Source organism: Ambystoma mexicanum, chromosome 9, assembly GCF_040938575.1.
Source record: "Ambystoma mexicanum isolate Mex_15411 chromosome 9, UKY_AmexF1_1, whole genome shotgun sequence".
Lineage (NCBI taxonomy): Eukaryota > Metazoa > Chordata > Amphibia > Caudata > Ambystomatidae > Ambystoma > Ambystoma mexicanum.
Window position 1 is genome coordinate 1,117,813,549 of NC_090931.1, and position 19,734 is coordinate 1,117,833,282.

General features: G+C 50.3%; 1 protein-coding gene across 2 annotated transcripts in view; it reads right to left on the bottom strand.

The window, feature by feature from the left end:
- RIF1 (replication timing regulatory factor 1) overlaps positions 1–19,734 on the bottom strand; it is a 1,074,525-nt gene that overhangs the window by 935,955 nt on the left and 118,836 nt on the right. For both annotated transcript variants that reach the window (XM_069616488.1, XM_069616487.1), the window contains exons 4-5: positions 10,088–10,218; positions 9,913–10,007 (exon numbers count right to left, since the gene is read on the bottom strand). In XM_069616488.1, the coding sequence (XP_069472589.1) occupies positions 9,913–10,007; positions 10,088–10,218 (226 nt within the window). The remainder of the gene's footprint in view (positions 1–9,912; positions 10,008–10,087; positions 10,219–19,734) is intronic.

Here is a 19,734-nt window from a genome sequence, read left to right on the forward strand (position 1 = left end):
TGAAGCTACAGACCAAGTGGTCCGTAGCATTAGTTGTGTGCGCCTCATCTATAGCCTCGCAAGAGAAAGCCAAAACACGCGAGGCCATGAGGCCCAGAAGTCTCTGGAACCACCAGGCTGACTTGTGGGCCGAGGTGAGAAGAACAAGTTACTTACCAACTGGTAACATTCTTTCGACTGGATGTTCCTCCAACGTATTCCACATCTTTGACATGTAATGTCCACAGCTCTGTACTTGGGAAATTTTTCGGCAGAGGGCGTCCTGCGTCGATGGCATCGGGTCGATGTCCCTCGAAGGCAACGTCACCAGATGTTATAAATAGGACGCACGGCACCCGTAGCCTCAGTTTATGTTTTTCCTCCATAACGTGTGACCTGCTCGTACACAACGCCTGCTTGACTGCACATAGCCTTGAGGGAACGCAAGCTGCAATTGCATAGGAAATTCTCCAGAGGGGCAGACCGGGAGGGCGATGTGGAATACGTTGGCAGAACATTCAGTCGAAAGAACGTTACCAGTTAGTAACTTGTTCTTCGTATGGATTGTCGCCAACATATCACACATCTTTGACAGACTCCCAAAGCGGTACCAGTAAATGGAGGCGGGAGAAGAATTTAGAATACCCAATCAGATGGCAGAATAAAGAACAGCTTTACCAAAAGCCATATCTTGACCATGGAGCATATCCAGGGAGTAATGTTTGACAAAGGTGTGGATAGAAGCCCATGTCGCTACGTCACAATTTCTAATAGGAACTCCCTGCTGTAGGGCTGTGGAAGTAGCCACGCCCCTAGTGGGGTGAGCCCGCAACCCCTCAGGAGGGTCCTTGCACACCAATCTGTAACATTCAGTAATGGGGAGGATAATCCACCTGGATATGGTCTGTTTGGTAGCAGCCTGGCCCAATCGGTGTCCAGCGTCCCCCACAAAGAGTTGATAGTCCACTCTGACCCTGGACATCTTAGAAATATAAAAGCTCAGAGCTCTCCTAGAGTCCAACCTATGGAGTGGCTCCTCTTCCTCTTCCTCCTCCACCTCTTCCTGGTAAGGAGGATAGAAAGCAGGAAGTACCACTGACTTAAATGAAACTCGGACACTACCTTAGGTACGAAAAAAGGACGTACCCTTAGTACAACCCTATCCTTGTGGAACACAGTGAAGGGTAGCTTAGGTGAAAGTGCCTGCAATTCACTCACTCTGCGAGCTGATGTAACCGCTCGCAAGAAAACAGTCTTGAAAGACAACAGTCTCAAAAGGACAAGAGTGCAAGGGTTGAAACGGAGCACCCATCAAGAATTTCAAGGCCAAATTCAGATCCCATACCGGCACCTGAAACAGGGACCGAGGGAACACATTAGTGAGCCCTTTTAGAAATCGAGAAATCAAAAGGAATCTTAAAATAAGAACATTGTTCCGACGAGCCCTTGAAAATAGACAGCGCCGCAGGTAACCTTTAATGGTATCTACTTGAAGACCCCTGTGCGCCAAAGACAGTACTATGGGAATGGAACAATGAAAAGGATCGACATCGTGTCCTCTGCACCAGTCGCAAAACTTACGCCAATGGTACATGGATTTGGTTGCCGGCCGCAAGCAACACCTCCATCACGTCATCCGGGAGGTCCCAATCCTTTTATCTCAACCTTTCAGATAGCAAGCGGGAGAGGAGAGAAGGAGAGGAAGGGCAGATGGACATTTCTATAAGGTCCGGGTACCACGCTCTCCTGGCCCAGTCTTGAGCAATGAGGATCCGAACCTCCGCAACCTCCTTAAGACTTGAGGAATGACGGGGACCGGAGGAAATACGTACAGAAGTGGGAATGACCAATCCACGACAAATGCGTCTCCTAAGGCTCCTCGCAGAGGAAATTCCCTTGAGCAGAATCTCTTGCACTTGCGGTTGGCACTGGTCGTGAAGAGATCCACTTGTGGGGTTCCCCAAAGGGCTAAGATCTCCAGAAGGACTTCCTGAGCCCACTCGCGAGACACCGTGCTCTGCCTGCTCAGAGCGTCCGCTGCTGCATTCTCCTCTCCGGCCAGATGTACTGCTGGGAGTGATGTTCCTTGCTGTATTGCCCAGAACCAGAGTTGCATCGCCTCTCTGCACAACGGAAGTAACCCTACCCCCCCCACCTTTTTTTGTTGAGGCATGGCCACTGTGTTGTATGTCATGATCAGGAAACGTTTTTGCCCCGCACAGATGGCAGAAAAGCGTTCAGGGCCAGCCTGATGGACCTCAGCTCTAACAGGTTGATGTGGCGTTTGGACTCGGAGACCAACGACCGCTGGCGGACAGATAGTCGGCATGAGCTCCCCATCCTGTGAGGGAAGCGTCCATCACTAATGTCACCTCTGGCCACGGTTGCCAAAACGGCTCCCCTTCATCAGATTCCCATTGGTCTCCCACCACAGAAGATCCTGCGAGACAGTGGCATCTGAACATCTTGCTTGAGAATTGCGACCACTGCATCTTGAGGACCCATTGCAGGGATCTCATCCTCAGTCTGGCCTCTGGCACCAGAAAAATGCAGGATGCCATGAGGCAGAGAAACCTAAGAATTCTAAAGCCGGAAGACGCAGGCCATGTTGAAATTTGTCCACCATCTGCACAATGTGATGAGCCCTCACCTTGGGAGGCGAGCACTTTCCCAAGGACGTGTCCAACACAGCCCCGATGTACTGGAGCTGTTGGGAAGGTGTCAGATGAGACTTCTTGAAATTGAGGGAGAAGCCCAGCTTGTGGAGGGAGCGGCAGGTGAGGCCGAGACTATCCATCGCTTGCTCGGGAGAACGCACACGGATCTGCCAGTCGTCCAGGTAGGGGTATACATGAATCCTGCCTCGCCTGAGATACGCTGCCACCACCACCATTAGCTTGCTGAAGACCCTCGGGCGGAGGTCAATCCGAATGGCAGGACCCGAAACTGAAAGTTTCAGCTGCCAATCGCAAACCTCAGGTACACTGTTTTGGATGAATCGGCACATGAAAGTAAGCATCCTGTAGGTCCAGAGACACCAACCAATCCTGAAGTCGAAGGGCCTGGTGGGCCCAAGAAAGAGTGACCATCTTGAACTTGTCCTTCCTGAGGCGTTTGTTCAACCAATGCAAGTCCAAGATGGGTCTCAATCCAGAGTCTTTCTTTGGAATCAAAAAATATGGGGAATACCATCCCTTGTTCCTCTCCGCTACAGGCACCAGTTCTATAGCACCTTTCTCAGGCAGGGTCAAGATTTCCTGCACAAGGAGCGGATCCTAAAGCTTCAAAGAGACACCCCTGTGGATTGTTGTGAGGCTACTTTAGGAAGGGAAGGCAGTAGCCGTGGGCCATTGTATCCAGAACCCACGCATCCGAAGTAATAGCTCGCCATTCTTCGAGATGCTGAGACAGTCTGCCCCCAACCAGCGAACAATGGAACATGGCATCATAGCTGTTTGGAGCGGCAGCGCCTGAAGGCAAAGAGGCAGCTGCCTGAGCGGCTTTGGCACCTCTATTTCTCCGACCACCACGGGTACTTTTACATTGACCCCTTTGACTGGTGGTTCCTCGCGTCCTACCAAATAGTAACAATAGGAACCTCCCCTCCACTGCTGTCCAAGGAGGAAAAGGCAGAGGTTGACGCACAGCTGCGCTCAAAGATTTAGCAGCAGCTTTTGAGGTCTGCAACCTCTGAAGGCCCTCGTCAGCCTTACTGCCAAACAAACGCGAGCCATCAAAGGGCATGTTCAGAAGACGTGCTTGTACATCCGGAGCAAAACCAGACGTCCCCAACCACGCAAACCTGCAAATAACGGTGCTCGCAGCCATGTACTGGCTAACACCAGCGGCCGTGTCCAATCCCGACTGAAAGGATTCACACATGGCATCCTTGCCATCTTGCACAAGAGCAAGGAACCCATTCCTTTCTTCCCCCTCAGGAATATGATCAGCCGCTTGAGAAACAATTCCACAGAGTGTTTAAAAGTGGATTTGGCCGACTTCAGCGCCATGATCCCTGCAGAAAACCCCTTGCGTGCCCAACCATCGAAGCACTGGTCATCCCTATCGGGAGGAATGGTAGGGTATGCCGCCTGAACCACCAAACTCTCGGGAGTGGGGTGAGAGGAAAGGTAGCTCGGGTCGCTACTGGAAGGGTGGTATTTTTTAGTTAACGACTTGTTAACCGCCGGAAGAGACTCTGGAGTCTGCCAAGTAGCCGCCACCCTTTTTTGCAAAGTCAAATGAAACAGCAACACAGGGTCAGTGGACGGACCTTGATCCAAAATATCAGTGAGGTCATCCTGAACAAATGCCTCTGGAGGACTGGACAAACCAAGATACTCCAACTCTAGCCATCAATCTCCTATAGGAGGATTCTGCATGAGCCCCAGGCTCAGGCCTGCCAAACTCCACCTCTGCAGAAGTGTCCAGGCCACTGGCATCATGCAATGACTGACGTAACTCCTCCAACTGACTCTCTGGAAAAGACAGGAGCCTCATCAGGCTCAACAGGGTTAAACTCCTCCTCATTCTCCTAGATATCATCCAGAGACTCAAAGAACTGGATAGGCACATGAGTGGGCCTGGAGTCGACAAGAGGCTGTCCAGTCTTGGCTTTAGCCTTTCTTGGGAGGAACCACAGTACCAGGGACCTCCCCCAGCAAATTCCAGCCAAATGGCCCAGTAGGCATCAACTGCTTCGACAATGGCACTGACTGCTCCGAGGGCTGGAGTGAGGCAAAGCGCCGACAGCCATAGACGGACACGGCGCCGACTTCGAGCCCTTACCAGACTTCTGCGGTTTCGCTGTGGACGAAGACCGAGACCTGGACCTAGTACGTCTATGGCGATCAACCGGAGCCTTATCCGAACGGGACCTCGACGGTTGCCAATGTTTATCACGCCGAGGATCCGGGCCCGAAGGCGCGCGAGCATCAGACCGAGACTGTTCCCTGCCAACTTCTTCCAAAGGCGCAGACAGTACTGTGCTCTGGGATGAGAAAATCATCAGCATCTGCTCCCGGAAGGCCTCCCCCATTCCTCGGGAGTCGAGGACTTAGTGGGACAGGCCACTTTCCTCGTGGTGCCATCCTCAGAAGAGGAAGGCGACCTGTGACGCCGCTTCCGGGAGTGCCAAGACGAGGATGACGAGTGGCAGGACCCACTCCGGGATCAAGATCCCCGAGACTCCTTCCGACGAGGAAAGTCACCCCTCGAATCCTTCGGTGGACATCCCTTTCGCAGCTTTTTGGGACTTACTGGGTTTAGTACTCCGACCTACCTGTAACTTCCCCTTACGCTCCCGCAAGGCCTTTCGCAGTCAGCGACTGGCATTTTGCACATTCGGTGTCATGATTCTCGCCCAGACACCACAAACAAATGCGGTGCGGGTCTGTAATCGACATCTGAGACAGTCCCGCAAGTCTTAAAGCCAGACAGGCGGAGTCGGAGGGGTAGATTAAGACATTCACGAAGAATACACGAGGCTCTGAGTTCTCGAAGCAAACACGTTTGCAGAACAACAAAACTGAGGCTACGGGCGACGTGCGTCCTATTCATAGCATCCGGTGACTTCGATCTCGACAGAGGCCTTCGAGGGCCATCGACGCAGGACGCCCTCTGCCGAATTATTTCCCAAGTAGCACAGCTGTGGCCATTACATGTCAAATATGTGTAATACGTTGGATGACACAATCCATTCGAAAGAGGCGGCAGGTGACAAGTTCGTAATGCCATCCTCTGTAAGAAAGATTTTAGCTTTGGTGGTATCCCAGCGAAAACCTAAGAAGATCAGGTCTAGAAAAACCATCATGGACGATTTCCGCCAGTTTACAGACGCCCCAGTCGAACAGTAGCTGGAAAGGGATCTGAGGTTGCGTGTTGCAAATGCGGATAGACGTGGACTCCTTGGGTGTCGAGGATTGCCGCAATGACCACCATCATTTTTGTAAAGACCTGTGGTGCTGAACTGAGATCAAAAGGGGAGGACTCAATATTGGAACTGTTCAGTTCCTACTGAGAAACAGGAATTTGCAGTGTTGAGGCCATATGAGGCTATGCATCCTGGAGATCCATCACGCTGAGCCAATTGTCTCTCTGATTGAAGGATCTGATTTGGTTGGGCGTGATCTGGAGTTTGTCTTGGGGAAGGGAAATATTGAAGTTGGACAGGTCTAGGATAGTGTGCAGGCCAGCCTGGTTGGTTTGGGCACTGAACAGACTGGAATAAAATCCATCCCCTTGTTCTGAAGGAGACACTACTGGCCTCAGGTCTAGGAGCTTTTTCACCTCGGCCCTGAAAGAAGGATACCCAGTCTGCTGTAAAGGAGGTTGTGAAGGTGGGTTATCTGGAAGAGGAAGGCAAAAGCCAGACCAGGGCGTCAGATAAAACCCACCAGTCTGTTATGGTCCTCCATTGAAGTTTTGTAGCCTATCCTGAGGGATGCAGTCTTGAAATTCTCCAAATTCTTTCCATAACTTGAGGTTGGCTGCCACAGGTAGGACCTCTGTTTGCTAGTACAAGGCTTCAGCTACATCAGGCTAAGACTCCCCCCCCCCCCCCAACCCCCCTGCCGATATCGTCGAGTATTTGGTCTTCTTTAGACAGCACCTGTGAAGCGGTGGTAGAGGAAGGTTTTGACTGCAGAGTAGCCACCGCCACTACTACCGTGGATGAAGGCATTTCCTCTGATGACTCGAGCTTATAACTACCGTTAATAATCTTGTTCATGTGCAGGATTCTGTGAGCACATCTTTTTGCAAAAATGGACCCCAGCATTCCTGCGACTTTAAAGGTCAGGGCCCCCACAAGAGCTCCCTCCTGCAAAGTTGGGGGGGGGGGGGGTGGGGGGGGAGATCTGGGGTTGGAATTTCCAGCAAATCCAACACCCTGTCAAGAAACGCTCCGATAGAATGGGGTGGGTCTTCATGTTCGTCGTCCAACTGCCCCTCATCCTTTTTGGCAGGAACTGTTGGCTGATCCATCAGACAGCGTTTCAGGCACTTTTTGCTCAGGTGGCTGCGCAACAGGAGTTAGGTGCACCAGAGAAAGTGTAGGTAATGGAGGCAGGGGAGGCACTGGAGGAGGCCCTGCTAATAGTGAAGGAGGCCTTTCTGTAGCCTGTTGTAGTGGTGGAGGAGCAGGCTGAGGTTCGGGAAGCTTAGGGTACATATCCTTGTAAAGGTCCCTAAAGTATGCCTTCATCGGGTCCGAATGCATGAGGGCCTGGAACTTGCCGAAGAACGCATCCTCCGAGAATGGCCTAAGCTGAGGAGTATGGCCTAAGCTGATGAGTGGGCAAAGGCCGATCCAAAGGACTGCATCCCCATGAATCCTTTGAAACAGGCAGCCATGATGGTCTGCCTCTGGTTGGATCGACGACATGCAGCAGAGTGGATGTTGGGGGAAGCTCTACTGTGTGTGGAAGAGTAAATCGAGCGCCAGACGATTGCCAGCCGAAAAGGGTTTCCGTTATCCAGGCTAGGCAACAAAAAGGGCAGCTCGACCCCCATATACGGTCCCCCTGACATGGTTGTCAATTAGGCCGGACCCGACAAAATGACTGCCTCATACTGCGTAGGTTGGTTTGCCATTTTGTTACTCAGTGGAGATCTGTGTCACAGGCTTATGGTGAAGCCATCCTGGCCACAGGATTTTTAGGAGTGTTTGAGTCAATTTTAGCCCTCTGAGGGAAACTCGGCAGAGCCGGTACAGGAAAATCGTGGGCTTTCGCCAGTCTTTGCCCCCTCATCAGGACTGGTATGGTGTTGAGACCCTGTGAGGGGAACCTCAGGCTGAAGCCTGGTGTTGGCAACCCCTGAATGAGTACCCTTGGATCCGCTGGGTCTCTTTTAAGCCCCAATTTGGGGATCCTCAGGAACAGAACTTTTAGCCCCTTTTATGGGTAACTCTCGAGAAGAATCTCTGTACATTTAGCCCCTTAATGGATCCTGTGGAGTTACCCCGGTAGAACTGGTCCTGGAACGGGGGAACTGAGGGTAACCCTGGTACCCTTAGCTCCTTGATGGGGAACCTAGAAGGCTAATCCGGTATCCAGGTTAAATCCCTGCGGGGTGACCCCTGGTAAGGTTAGAGCCGTTAAGACTCCTTGCAGCACCAGACAACCCCAGGAAGGAGGGGCCCGGGTGCCCTAAATAGTTAGGTACTTACCAGATGATTCCTCTTCTTGTCAATGAATTGTTGAAGGAGAGCCGGAGGAAGCTGTTCGAACACGTCCTCCCACCTGACAAGCCTACGCGCAAGTGCCCGAACAGATAGCGAGTAGCAGTACAGACTGAAATCCCACTGATGCTCTGGGCCCAAGCACTCCAGACAGAGGGAATGAGGGTCTACCCTTGCGAAACGACATTCGCATAAATAACAGGACACAAAACCCTGATGCTCCAGCATAGACTGAGATGACGACTGCTGGACCGGAGCAGGAAGAGATGAACAACAAGAGGAAAAACAAAAATCCTCAAGATGCAAGTGCATCGACCTCGACCACACAGAGAAAAAGGCGGAAGGGCGGGGCTACAGCCACACGTGATGGCCCCGCGAAAATAAAAGGACGACAAAGTAATTTTTGAGTCTTCAAAGTGCTCTGGTCCCGTCCAGCAGGATGAAATATCGCAAAAAGTGTGATGGGACGTAGGCGCAAGTGAATTGGAGATCACCCTTGCATCACATTTAGATAGAATTGTGAAGACTAACCTTGCACCCCATCTAGATAGACCTGCGAAGATTAACCTTGCACCACAGAGCTAGAATTGTGAAGATTAGAATGCCTCACATCTAGATAGTGACACCACTAACCAACCCCGCCAACAAAAAAAAAAACACCTCACCCCTCTGCATACACACATCAAACGCTAAACAATCATACCTGTACAGCACAACAAACCGCACACACTTCACTACAGCGCAACAAAACAAACCACACAACCTCACCACATGACGGCTACCAACCAAATAACACCTTAGCTCAGCGAACGGTGTAAACCAAACTAAAGCTGCCAACAGCACATCACAGCTCTCTTGCTCTTTTCTCCCGCTCAGTCCTACTAATTTACAGCCCCCCCCCTCCCCCAACTCTTGCCTCACAGATTCACCAGAGCGCCAAGGGATCACACAGGTGGCGACAGTGCACTGTACAAGAACCTTTAACATAATAGGATTGTTCAGAGGTTTGCAATCCTAATAAAAGGAATTGGTTTACAGCAAGAAAGACGTAGGGATCGCTACAATATGTAGCCTTCCAATTTATCTAAAGAGAACTGTTCTGGAAGATTTTAAATCCCCAAACCATAGAGCAATGTAGAGATAATTTCGCCCCTATAGTAACTAATAAGAGGTTGCAGCGTAAAAGCGCAGTTTGACATATCTTGCACATCTGGGCAGTCAGATGGATTAGCTTACCATGCAGACTTTCCATAATTAGCCTGGGCTTCCTTGCAGAATAAAGCGGAAAGCCTAGATAGACAATATGATCTGCTATGCTCATATCAGTTTTATTCAAGTACCGCTTGCAGTGCTTAAATCACTAAAGATTTTGCAGCATTGATTTTTAGGCAGTTACCACTGAAAATGCTTCAATACTGCCATGGAGCGCAACAGCCTGATTCAAGTTAAATCGAAAATCAACAAGCAGTATGCTTTGAAATAAACCGTACCCGACCCACACAAGGTCTTCTCATGCTAGGAGCAACATGTGGAACCTTGCAATGTTGTAGGTGTGCGTGGAGTCCAGACACTTCTTGGATATTGCTGGTGGACCGCCTGCCCCCAATACTCAATCCTGGAACTTGCCCAAGCAATTTTTACCTTTTCATTAAAAATCAAGCCCCTGTGAATTAATCATGTTGTGCTGTGCCATACAACAACCCAACCCCACAAACAGTTCCACATATGGATTAAATAAACAGACAACATACCGTATAACAATATTTAATGCTTCATATTCAATAACCATGGATTGAACATCTCCTCGGTTAAGTACAGTTTCTAATGTAGAAAGTATATTGGGTACCTAAGGGAAGGAAAAAAGATGACATTAACAACTTAAGTTGAAGTTATAGCTGCTTTGCTCCAAAAAGGTGGCCGACTCACCATCTTCCTCACTTCTTCTGAAGGAAAGCTTTGTTTGGCAATCACCCAAAGTGCTCGTGTGCAAGTGTTTTTGTCAGAACATGTTGTGGCAATACTGTTCAAAGTTGTGAGCAACTCCTGAATTTCAGGAACTGAAAAAGAAAATGGATCAGTGAAAGATCTTCCGGCAGCCGGAAACATGCAAAAGGCAGGAATTGAATACACAGCTAGCTAGCTCGGTCTCTTCGAGGTGAATAGTGTTGGCAACAAGATGCAAACGTCACCGAGTAAAATCAGCAGAGAATGAAGTAGCTTTCAAAGCAGCACAAAATAATGGACACCAATGGATGGGCCAAAAGAACAAGTTACTTACCAACTGTTAACATTCTTTCGACTGGATGTTCCTCCAACGTATTCCACATCTTTGAAATGTAATGTCCACAGCTGTGCACTTCGGAAACTGTTTCAGCAGAGGGCGTCCTGCGTTGATGACGTCAGGTCGATGTCCCTCGAAGGCAACCGACAAGGGCGACGTCACCGGATGTTATAAATAGGACGCACGGCACCCGTAGCCTCAGTTAAGTTTTTTCCCCCTCAGAACGTGTGGCACCAGTCTCATGCCTGCTTGACTGCACATAGCCTTGCGGAAAATGAAGCTGCAATCGCATAGGAAATTCGCCAGAGGAGCAAGCTGGGAGGGCGATATAGAATACGTTGGAGGAACATCCAGTCAACAGAATGACCCTCAAACGTATTCCACATCTTTGACAGACTCCCAAAGCAGTACCAGTAAATGGAGGAAGGAAACGAATTTAGAGTACCCAATTACATTGCGCAATAAAGAACCTCCTTCCCAAAAGCCATATCCTGACCATGGATCGTATCCAGTGAGTAATGTTAAACACAGGTGTGGAGCGAAGCCAATGTAGCAGCATCACAAATATTCCTAATAGGAACACCCCGCTGGAGAGCGGTGGAAGTAGCCATGCCCCTAGTGGAATGAGCTTGCAGCCCTTCAGGAGGGTCCTTACCCGCCAATCGGTAACACTCCGTAATGGTGAGGATAATCCACGTGGACAAGGTCTGTTGGGTAACAGCCTGGCCCAATCGATGTCCAGCATATCCTACAAAGAGTTGATCGTCCAATCTGACCCTGGACATCGTAGAAATGTAAAAGCTCAGAGCTCTCCTAGGATCCAACCGATGGAGTCGCTCCTCTTCCTAACCAGGATGAGGAGGCTAGAGAGATGGGAGAACCAACTTCTGACTCAAATGAAATTCAGATACTACCTTAGGCAGAAAGGAAGGACGTACCCGCAGTACATCCCTGTCCTTGTGAAACACAGTAGGGTGGCTTAGAGGAAAGTGCCTGCAATTCACTCACTCTGTGAGCGGAAGTAACCGCAACCAAGAACACAGTCTTGAAGGCCAATAACCTCAAAGGACAAGAGTGCAAAGGTTCAGACGGAGCACCCATGAGAAATTTCGAAACCAAATTTAAATCCCAAACCGGCACCTGGAAAGGGGACTGTTATGGAGAATTCTCATTCAAGGCTAATTTCCCAAACCTAGTGAGTCCCCCCAGCAGCTTTGCTGGATTTTTGGGGTTTAATTTTTTCTCCTGCTAGGAGTGAGATTCTTTTTTCTCCCACTCTTAAGCATGATTTGAGAATGTCCTTTGACTATGTAATGTGTTTTATGGGCTATGGGGTCTTTCACTCCATAGGGATTCGTTTGATTTTGGTATGTGTGTTACACAGCACCCTCAGCGCAGTAACACAGGGGTGTCATTGTGACCCCCAAACAGACTCCATACCCTGAGACTGACTACCGTCTCCTAGGGCATGTAAAGTCACCAACGGCTTTACTAGTCTTAAATTGTGAACAGAACCAGTACAAACCATCATATTGTGGAAGTACTGGTAGGGGCAATTCGATTGCCCCTGGGTCTGTTTTTCAAGGGGGCACTGTCCAGTCCCCCCTTGTCGAGTTTCTGGCTGGTGGCAGTGGATACCACGCAAAATATTACCCCGAATATTTCCTATGGGATTTTCCCATTCAAAAGTGGTGCCACTCTGTCTGGGTCTACAGGATGTGTGGGAGGGGGGGCGAGAAATAGGCACCCTGGACTGAGTTGCCTTGGCAACTCAAGTCGCACTCTTGTGTGATTGGCCCAGGGTGAGCCGCCCGGCTCACCACTTAGCACGTTTGATTGACAGCTAGGCTGATAAATGGGGGTTTTCTGCATAAAAGCGGGGCTTTAGGGACTGGGACTTGAGAAGTCGACACAGGACCTAAAGAATCTGAAGGGGGGAGAAGCTGAGCCATCTACAACGATGACACCACCGGTGGAGCCCTGCTGTACGAAACTCACCACTTTCCCGACGACAGAGAAGATGATCTTCCAGGAGAGTCTTCTTCCCTTTGAGCTGGTGGGACCAACCAGTTCGCCTTTTTTTGCCTCCTGGATCGTCTCGTGGTCGAATCGCCCGTGCCAAGCACCCCGGTGGCCGGATAGCCACGCTTCACTACTGCGAATAAAAGGGTAGTACCTTTTAACCGGGAAACTCCGCGGCTGGTTTCTTCCCTGGCAGTGCAACGACCTCCAGCTTTCTTCCAAGTCAAGATCTTCTCTTCCCCTGGAGGAAGCCACGACTTGCACCCGCTGCCAGGAACAGCCCCCGCTGGAGCTTTCTCACCATTTCAGGCACTGTGTCCTGCCTGGTCTCCCTTGCAACAGACTGTCCAAGGTGTCCCGTAAATCCTTGACTCTCTACCCTGGGGTGACCTCGGACCCGTTAACATTACCTTTCTAACTTGATCCATCCTTTTTTTGACTTTCCTGCAAAGACTTTGAGTGCATTTCCACTATGTGATCTTGCGCACATTACGCCTTACTCCCTCCAAGAGTGGGCCTGGCCTATGAACTTTTTGCTCTACAGTAGACCCTGCCTTTGACTTGCTGTGGTTCTTTAAATGTGTTGGTACTGTGTGATTTTCCTCTTCTGCCTTTTCTCTCCCTTTTTAAAACAAATTATTGGAGTGCCATCTATGGTTACACGCTCACCTCTGTTTTGCTAAATAAGTGGTGTCTTAACCTAGACTTGTCAAATAATTTATTAGGGAGGTGTATATATTTCTAGTGACTGGGTTTGAACTTGCTTGACATATTAGTGCCAGTGTATTTTTACAAGTGTGTTTTTAAATAAATAATTATATACTTTTATACCAAAGCTATAGTCAGTGTTTGCTTGTGCTACTGTATTTCTAGCCCTATTGTGTATACTCTATATACTGCCTAACTCTTCTTGAGAGAAGTCTGACTGCTCAGCCACAGCTACCAGGTAAATCTGGGTGATGCAGACTGCTAGCAAATGGGTTTACTGCTAACACCTGTAGTCTTAAACTTTTTGCAGTGGTCCCTAAGGGAACTGCACAGGTTTCTGCCCAACAGTGACGGCAGGAGCACATTAGTCAGTCTTTAAGAAATCAAAAGGAATCTTAAAGTAAGAACATTCTTCAGACGAGCGCTTAAAGATACAGCGCCGCCAGGTAACCCTTAATGGTACCCAATTGAAGGCCCCTGTGGGCCAATGAAAGTAAGAAAGACAAAACCATAGGAATGGAGCACTGAAAAGGATCAACATTGTGCTCTCTGCACCAGTCGCAAACTTACGTCAACGGTACAGGGATTTTGTTGCAGACTGCCTGGCTGAAAGCAACCCCTCCATCACGCCATCTGGGAGGTTCCAATGAAGGTTGAGAGTCTTCACCTCAGGATGGAGAACCATATTTCGCCCCCTCCCCCACCACGCTCGATAGAGCCGATCCTCTCGGTAGGGAAGACGGCGTGGAGGGCAGATGGACATTTCTAGAAGGTCCGGGTACCACGCTCTCCTGGCCCAATCTGGAGCCATGAGGATCATGTGGGAACCGAACCTCCGTAACACTTGAGGAATGATGGGTACTGGAGGAAACGCGTACAGCAGCGGGAATGACCAATCCACTATGAACGTGTCCAAGGGTCCTCTCGTAGGAAATTCCCTTGAGCAGAATCGCTCACACTTCCGGTTGACACTGGTGGCAAAGAGATCCACTTGCGGGGTTCCCCAAAGGGCGAAGATCTCCTGAAGGAGTTCCTGAGCCAACTCCCTCTCGTGCAAGATTGTGCTCCGACTGCTCAGAGCGTCCGCCGCTGCATTTTCGTCACCGGCCAGATGAACTGCCGAGATCGAAATTCCCTGTTGGATGGCCCAGAACCAGAGCTGCATTGCCTCTTTGCACAACGGGAGTGACCCTACGCCCCCTTTTTTGTTGAGTAATGCATGGCCACTGTGTTGTCCGTCATGATCAGGACACTTCCCTCCCCCCCACAGACGGCAGGAAAGCCTTCAGGGCTAGCCCGATGGCCCTCAGCTCTAACAGATTGATGTGGAGTTTGGACTCCAGAGACCAACGACCGCTGGCGGTCAAGTCATTGGCATGAGCGCCGCATACTGTGAGGGAAGCATCCGTCGCTACAGTCACCTCTGGCCATGGTTGCCAAAACAGCTCCCCCTTCATTAGGTTCCCAGAAGATCCTGTGAGACAGTGGAATTTGAACAGGATCGGCCATCTTGCCTGAGAACTGCAACCACTGCATCTTGGAGGACCCATTGCAGGGATCTCATCCTCAGCCAGGACTCTGGTACCAGAAAAATGCAGAATGCCATGAGGCCGAGCAACATTAAGAATTCGAAAACCAGGAGAGACTGGGTATGTTGAAACTTGTCCACCATCTGCACAATGTGAAGAGCCCTCTCCTTGGGAGGCTAGCACTTCCAAGGACGTGTCTAACACAGCCCCGATGTACTGGAGCTGTTGAGGTGCCAGATGCGACTTCCTGAAATTGAGGGAGAAGCCCAGCCTGTGGAGGGAGCGGCAGGTGAGACCGAGGTGATCTAATGCTTGCTCGGGAGAGCGCGCCCGGATCAACCAGTCGTCCAGGTAGGGGTAGACGTGAATCCCCCTCACCTGAGGAACGCTGCCACCACCACCATCATTAGCTTGATGAAGACCCTCAGGCGGAGGTCAATCCGAACGGCAGGTCCCGATACTGAAAGTGCGAGCTCCAGCCGCAAACCTCAGGGACTCTGTTCTTGGGATGCATCGGCGCATGAAAGTAAGCATTCTGTAGATCCAGACACACCAAACAATCCTGAAGTTGAAGGGCCTGGATGACTTGAGAAAGTAACCATCTTGAACTTGTCCTTCCTGAGCAGTTTCTTCAGCCAACGCAGTCCAGGAGGGGTCTCAATCCCCCATCTTTCTTTGGGATCAAAAAATAAGGGGAAATACCAACCCTCGTTCCTCTCCGCTACAGGCACCAGTTCTATAGCGCCTTTCTCCAGCAGGGTTAAGATTTACTGTGCAAGGAGCGGATCTGGAAGCTTCAAAGAGTTTCCCCGATGGATTGTCATGAGGCCGCTTAAGGAAGGGAAGACAGTAGCAGTGGGGTATGGTATCCAGAACCCACGCATCGCCGCTCAGATGCTGAGACAGTCTGCCCCCGACCGGCAAACCATAAGACATGGCCTCACAACCGTTTGGAAGCGGCGGTGGCAGTGTCTAAAGGCAAAGGGGCAGCTGCCTGAGCGGCTTTGGCACCTCGATTTCCCCGACCACCACAGGTACTTTTTCGCTGGCCCCTTTGACTGGCGGCCCCTCTTGTTCTACCAAAGGATGAGTATTAACGAAAAGAACCTCCCCTCCACTGTTGTCCGCTAGGGTGAAAAGGCGGAAGTTAACGCACGGCTGCGCTTAAAGATTTTGCTGCAGTCTTCGAGGTCTGCAACATCAAGGCTCTCGTCAGCCTTGTTGCCAAACAAATGTGCGCCATCCAAGGGCATGTTCAGAAGACTGCTTTGCACATCAAGAGAAAAACCAGACTTCCGCAAACACGTAAATCTGCATAGAATGGTGCTGCAGCCATGGATCGGCTAACACGGTCGGACGTATCCAAACCTGATTGAAGGGATTCGCACATAGCATCCTTGCCGTCTGTCTTGCATGAGAGCCAGGAAGCCATCCCCTTCTTCCCCTCGGGAATATGCTCAGCTGCTAAAGAAACAGTTCCACAGTGTGTGTGGGGGAACCTTGCTAAGGCACAAGTGGAGTTGGCCGATTTCAATGCCATGCTCCCTGCAGAAAATACCTTCTGAGCCCAACCGTCGAAGCTTTTGTCGTCCCCATCAGAAGGGATGGTAGGGTACGCCGCCTGCCTCGAGGTAGCTGTGGCCGCCTGAACCACCAAACTCTCGGGAATGGGGCGAGTGGATAAATAGCTGGGGTCACTAACGGAAGGGCAGTACTTTGTCAAGCAGCCGCCACCCTTTTCTGTAAGTTGAGAATAAATGGTAACACTGGGTCAGAGGACGGACCTTGATCTAGGATGTCCATTAGATCATCCTGCACAAAGTCTTCAGGAGGACTTGACCACCCCACTTTGCAACCCTAGCCATGAGCCTCATGTATGAAGACTCAGCATGAGCCCCAGGCTCAGGCCTAGCAAATTCCACTTCCGGAGAAGTGTCCAACCCACTGGCATCATGGAGGGTTTGCCTCAACTACTCCAACCGACTGTCCCCAGAAAGAATTTGAGCCCCATCCAGTTCTCCACGGTCCTCAAAATCAGACCTTTCTTCCTCTTCATATACGTCATCCAGAGGGAGTTGAAACCCTGGCCTGGGGACAGAAGATGGCCTGGAGTCCAATACTGGCCTTATAGATTTCCCGAAACCTTCCTAGGAGGATCCACCACATCGGGGTACTCCAATGGCAAATTACGGGCAAAAATCCCCGAAGGCGAAGGCTTTGACGCCGAGAGCGTCAACAACCTCGCCGTCGTGAGCGCCGAAGGCTTCAGCGTCGACACTGGTGCCGACGGCACCATGGGCTGATAAAATGGCAAAGTGCCAACGTCCAAGTCGGACGGACACGGCGCCAACCGGGTTGGTGCCAGCTTCGAGCCCTTAGTAGGTTGCTGCGGTCTCGCTGGGGACGAGGACCGAGACCTTGAAGCAAGTCTTTTGCGACCCTCCGAAACCTTGTCCGAACGGGACCTCAAAGGCTCCCGAGTCGCGGACCCGAGCCCGAAGGCGTGCGAGCCACGATACGAGACCAATCCTGGCCGGCTTCGTTAGAAGGCGACGGACCTGTGCCCTGCGATTGAAATATCGCCAACATTTGCTCCTTAAAGGTAGCCCATTCCACCGGAGTCGAGGACTTCGTCAGGCATGCCACTTTCCTTGCAGCTCCATCCTCCGAAGAAGACGACCGGTGATGGCGCTTCCGCGAAATGCCGTGACGAGGAAGAAGCATGGCGGGAACCACTCCGGGACTGAGAACCCCAGGCTCATCCAGACGCGGAGAGTCGCCCCTCGAATCGTCGGTGGACAACCCTTTGGATTTCAACTTAGATTTTCAGGACTTACTGGGCTTAGAACCCCTACCTACCTGGAGCTTGCACTTCCGCAAAGCCTTGGCAGTTAGCGATTGGTATTTTGAACAGTCATCGGTGTCGTGACTCTCCCCCAAACACTACAAACAAATGCGATGCGGGTCGGTGATAGACATTTTCGACTTGCAGTCCCGGCAGGTTTTGAAACCAGACCGTGGAGTCGGAGGGGTCGAAGAAAAAGACATCTCAACGATGAAACACACGAGGCGCGCCGAGTTTCACGAAGCAACACGTTCGCTGAAAATAAGCAAAGGAGGATACGGGCGCCATGCAACCTATTTATAACATCCGGTGATGTCGCCCTCGACAGAGGCCTTCGAGGGACATCAACGTAATCTATGCAGGACGCCCTCTGCTGAAAGTTTCCGAAGTGCAGCTCTGTGGCCATTACATGTCAAAGATGTGGAATACGTTGGAGGACACAATCCATTCGAAATAGCAGTTTAAAATATATTTTTTTTATTTTTAAACACACACCACATACTTACATTTCTCTGAATATTTGACATGAATGTCAACCACCCAAGTAAGTGGGGCAGGGTTGGGGAGTAGAGCAATTGCTCTATCCCAGAAAGCGCTGTGACTCTACAACACCTTACCCCCACAACGTATCATGCCAGGCAAATGTTACCTGCTTCATTCTCCCAGGGTTCTCCCTCTCAGCTACTACCAATCACACACTGAAAACTTGCACTCAAGTATAGCTATATCCAACCATTATTGCCTGGTACCCAGGCAACACCAAGGTCTGCAGTAGGTATTACCCCTTTACCCGCTCAGCCCCCATCCTTATGAACAAACGAGAGCCTCGTAAAGGTATTGATATCACAAACATCACTGCTAGGGTCAATGTGGTCTTCACCAGCAGGATGCACAGAGAAACAATGGGCCCCAACACAACATGGAACACCAGGCTCATCTGGTAGCATTCAGAACAAAACTATTAACACTACATTGGTTCATCCAGGACATACACTTGCATTGCTTTGCTGTAAAACTTGCAGCCCTGGTGTTTATAGGCCTGGACTTGCCATTTTGAAACGCACTAACCGGCAGAGCTGGCTCGCAGGAGTTTGTGGTTTTGGAGGAGGGAAAGAGGGTAAGGATTGGCCGATTATGTGGGCCGAACCTTCAAAAACTAGCTAGAGAAGCGCAACACTTGGAGGAGTTTGGGGAGAACAGAAACTGGCAGGGGGAAGGGATTAAGAGGGGGCTGAAGGAGGGATTCCCTCCCCCACTAAGACACACAGATGAAACTAGGGCCACAGAAAGGTAAATGCAGTGATGGAAATGCATTATAGAAGCGCACAAAGCCCTCAGGCATCTTGCCGCTAGGTTACATTCAGGAAGCGAGCATGGATAAAGGGGTTAGATATATCGTTAAATACAAAGTGAATAGTGGGTTACATAATAGTTCTATATGACATGCATTACTTACCGTAAGAGCATTTCTGATTGTATCTGCTTAGTTTCACATGCTGTGCATATGGTTCGACATCCAGTGGTAACCGCAGAGTATTGCATCTGGTCTTTCGGGGACCGAAAGAGGACGTCGGCATAGGCGTGTCTGAAACACTATCCCTATCGTGACGTGTGTAGTACCCAAAATCGCTCACGTGCCGAGGTCCCTCCGATTGTATTTTTTCTGCCATGAGGGAGCCCAAGGCTATAGTGAGCGAGTACATGAAGAGAGAAAGTAAGAAGTCCATGTTCCTTCCACCCCGAGCGGGGAGGCAGGGAGGGCGCATGTGAATCTAAGCAGATACCGTAAGAGCATTTCTGATGATTGTAAGTAATGCATGTCTTCTGATGCTTGTTAAATGGCTTAGAATCACATGCTGTGCATAGACTAGCGAGCAGTACCCGGAGTTGGAGGTGGGTTGTGAGAAGGAACAATAGAGAAAAGATGTCTTAGTACTGCTTGTCCAACCTGAGAATCAGCCCTAGAATGAGAGTCTAGGCAATAGTGTTTTGTAAAGGTGTGTACAGAACTCCAGGTTGCCGCTTTGCAAATGGACTCTAGGCGAACATTTGCAATGAATGCTATGGATGCCCCAGTGCCTCGAGTAGAATGTGCTCTAGGCTTGAAGGGCAGTTCTCTCTTTGCAAGAGTGTAACAGTGTGATGCATTTGACAATCCACCTTGATATTGCTGATTTAGAGACAGGGT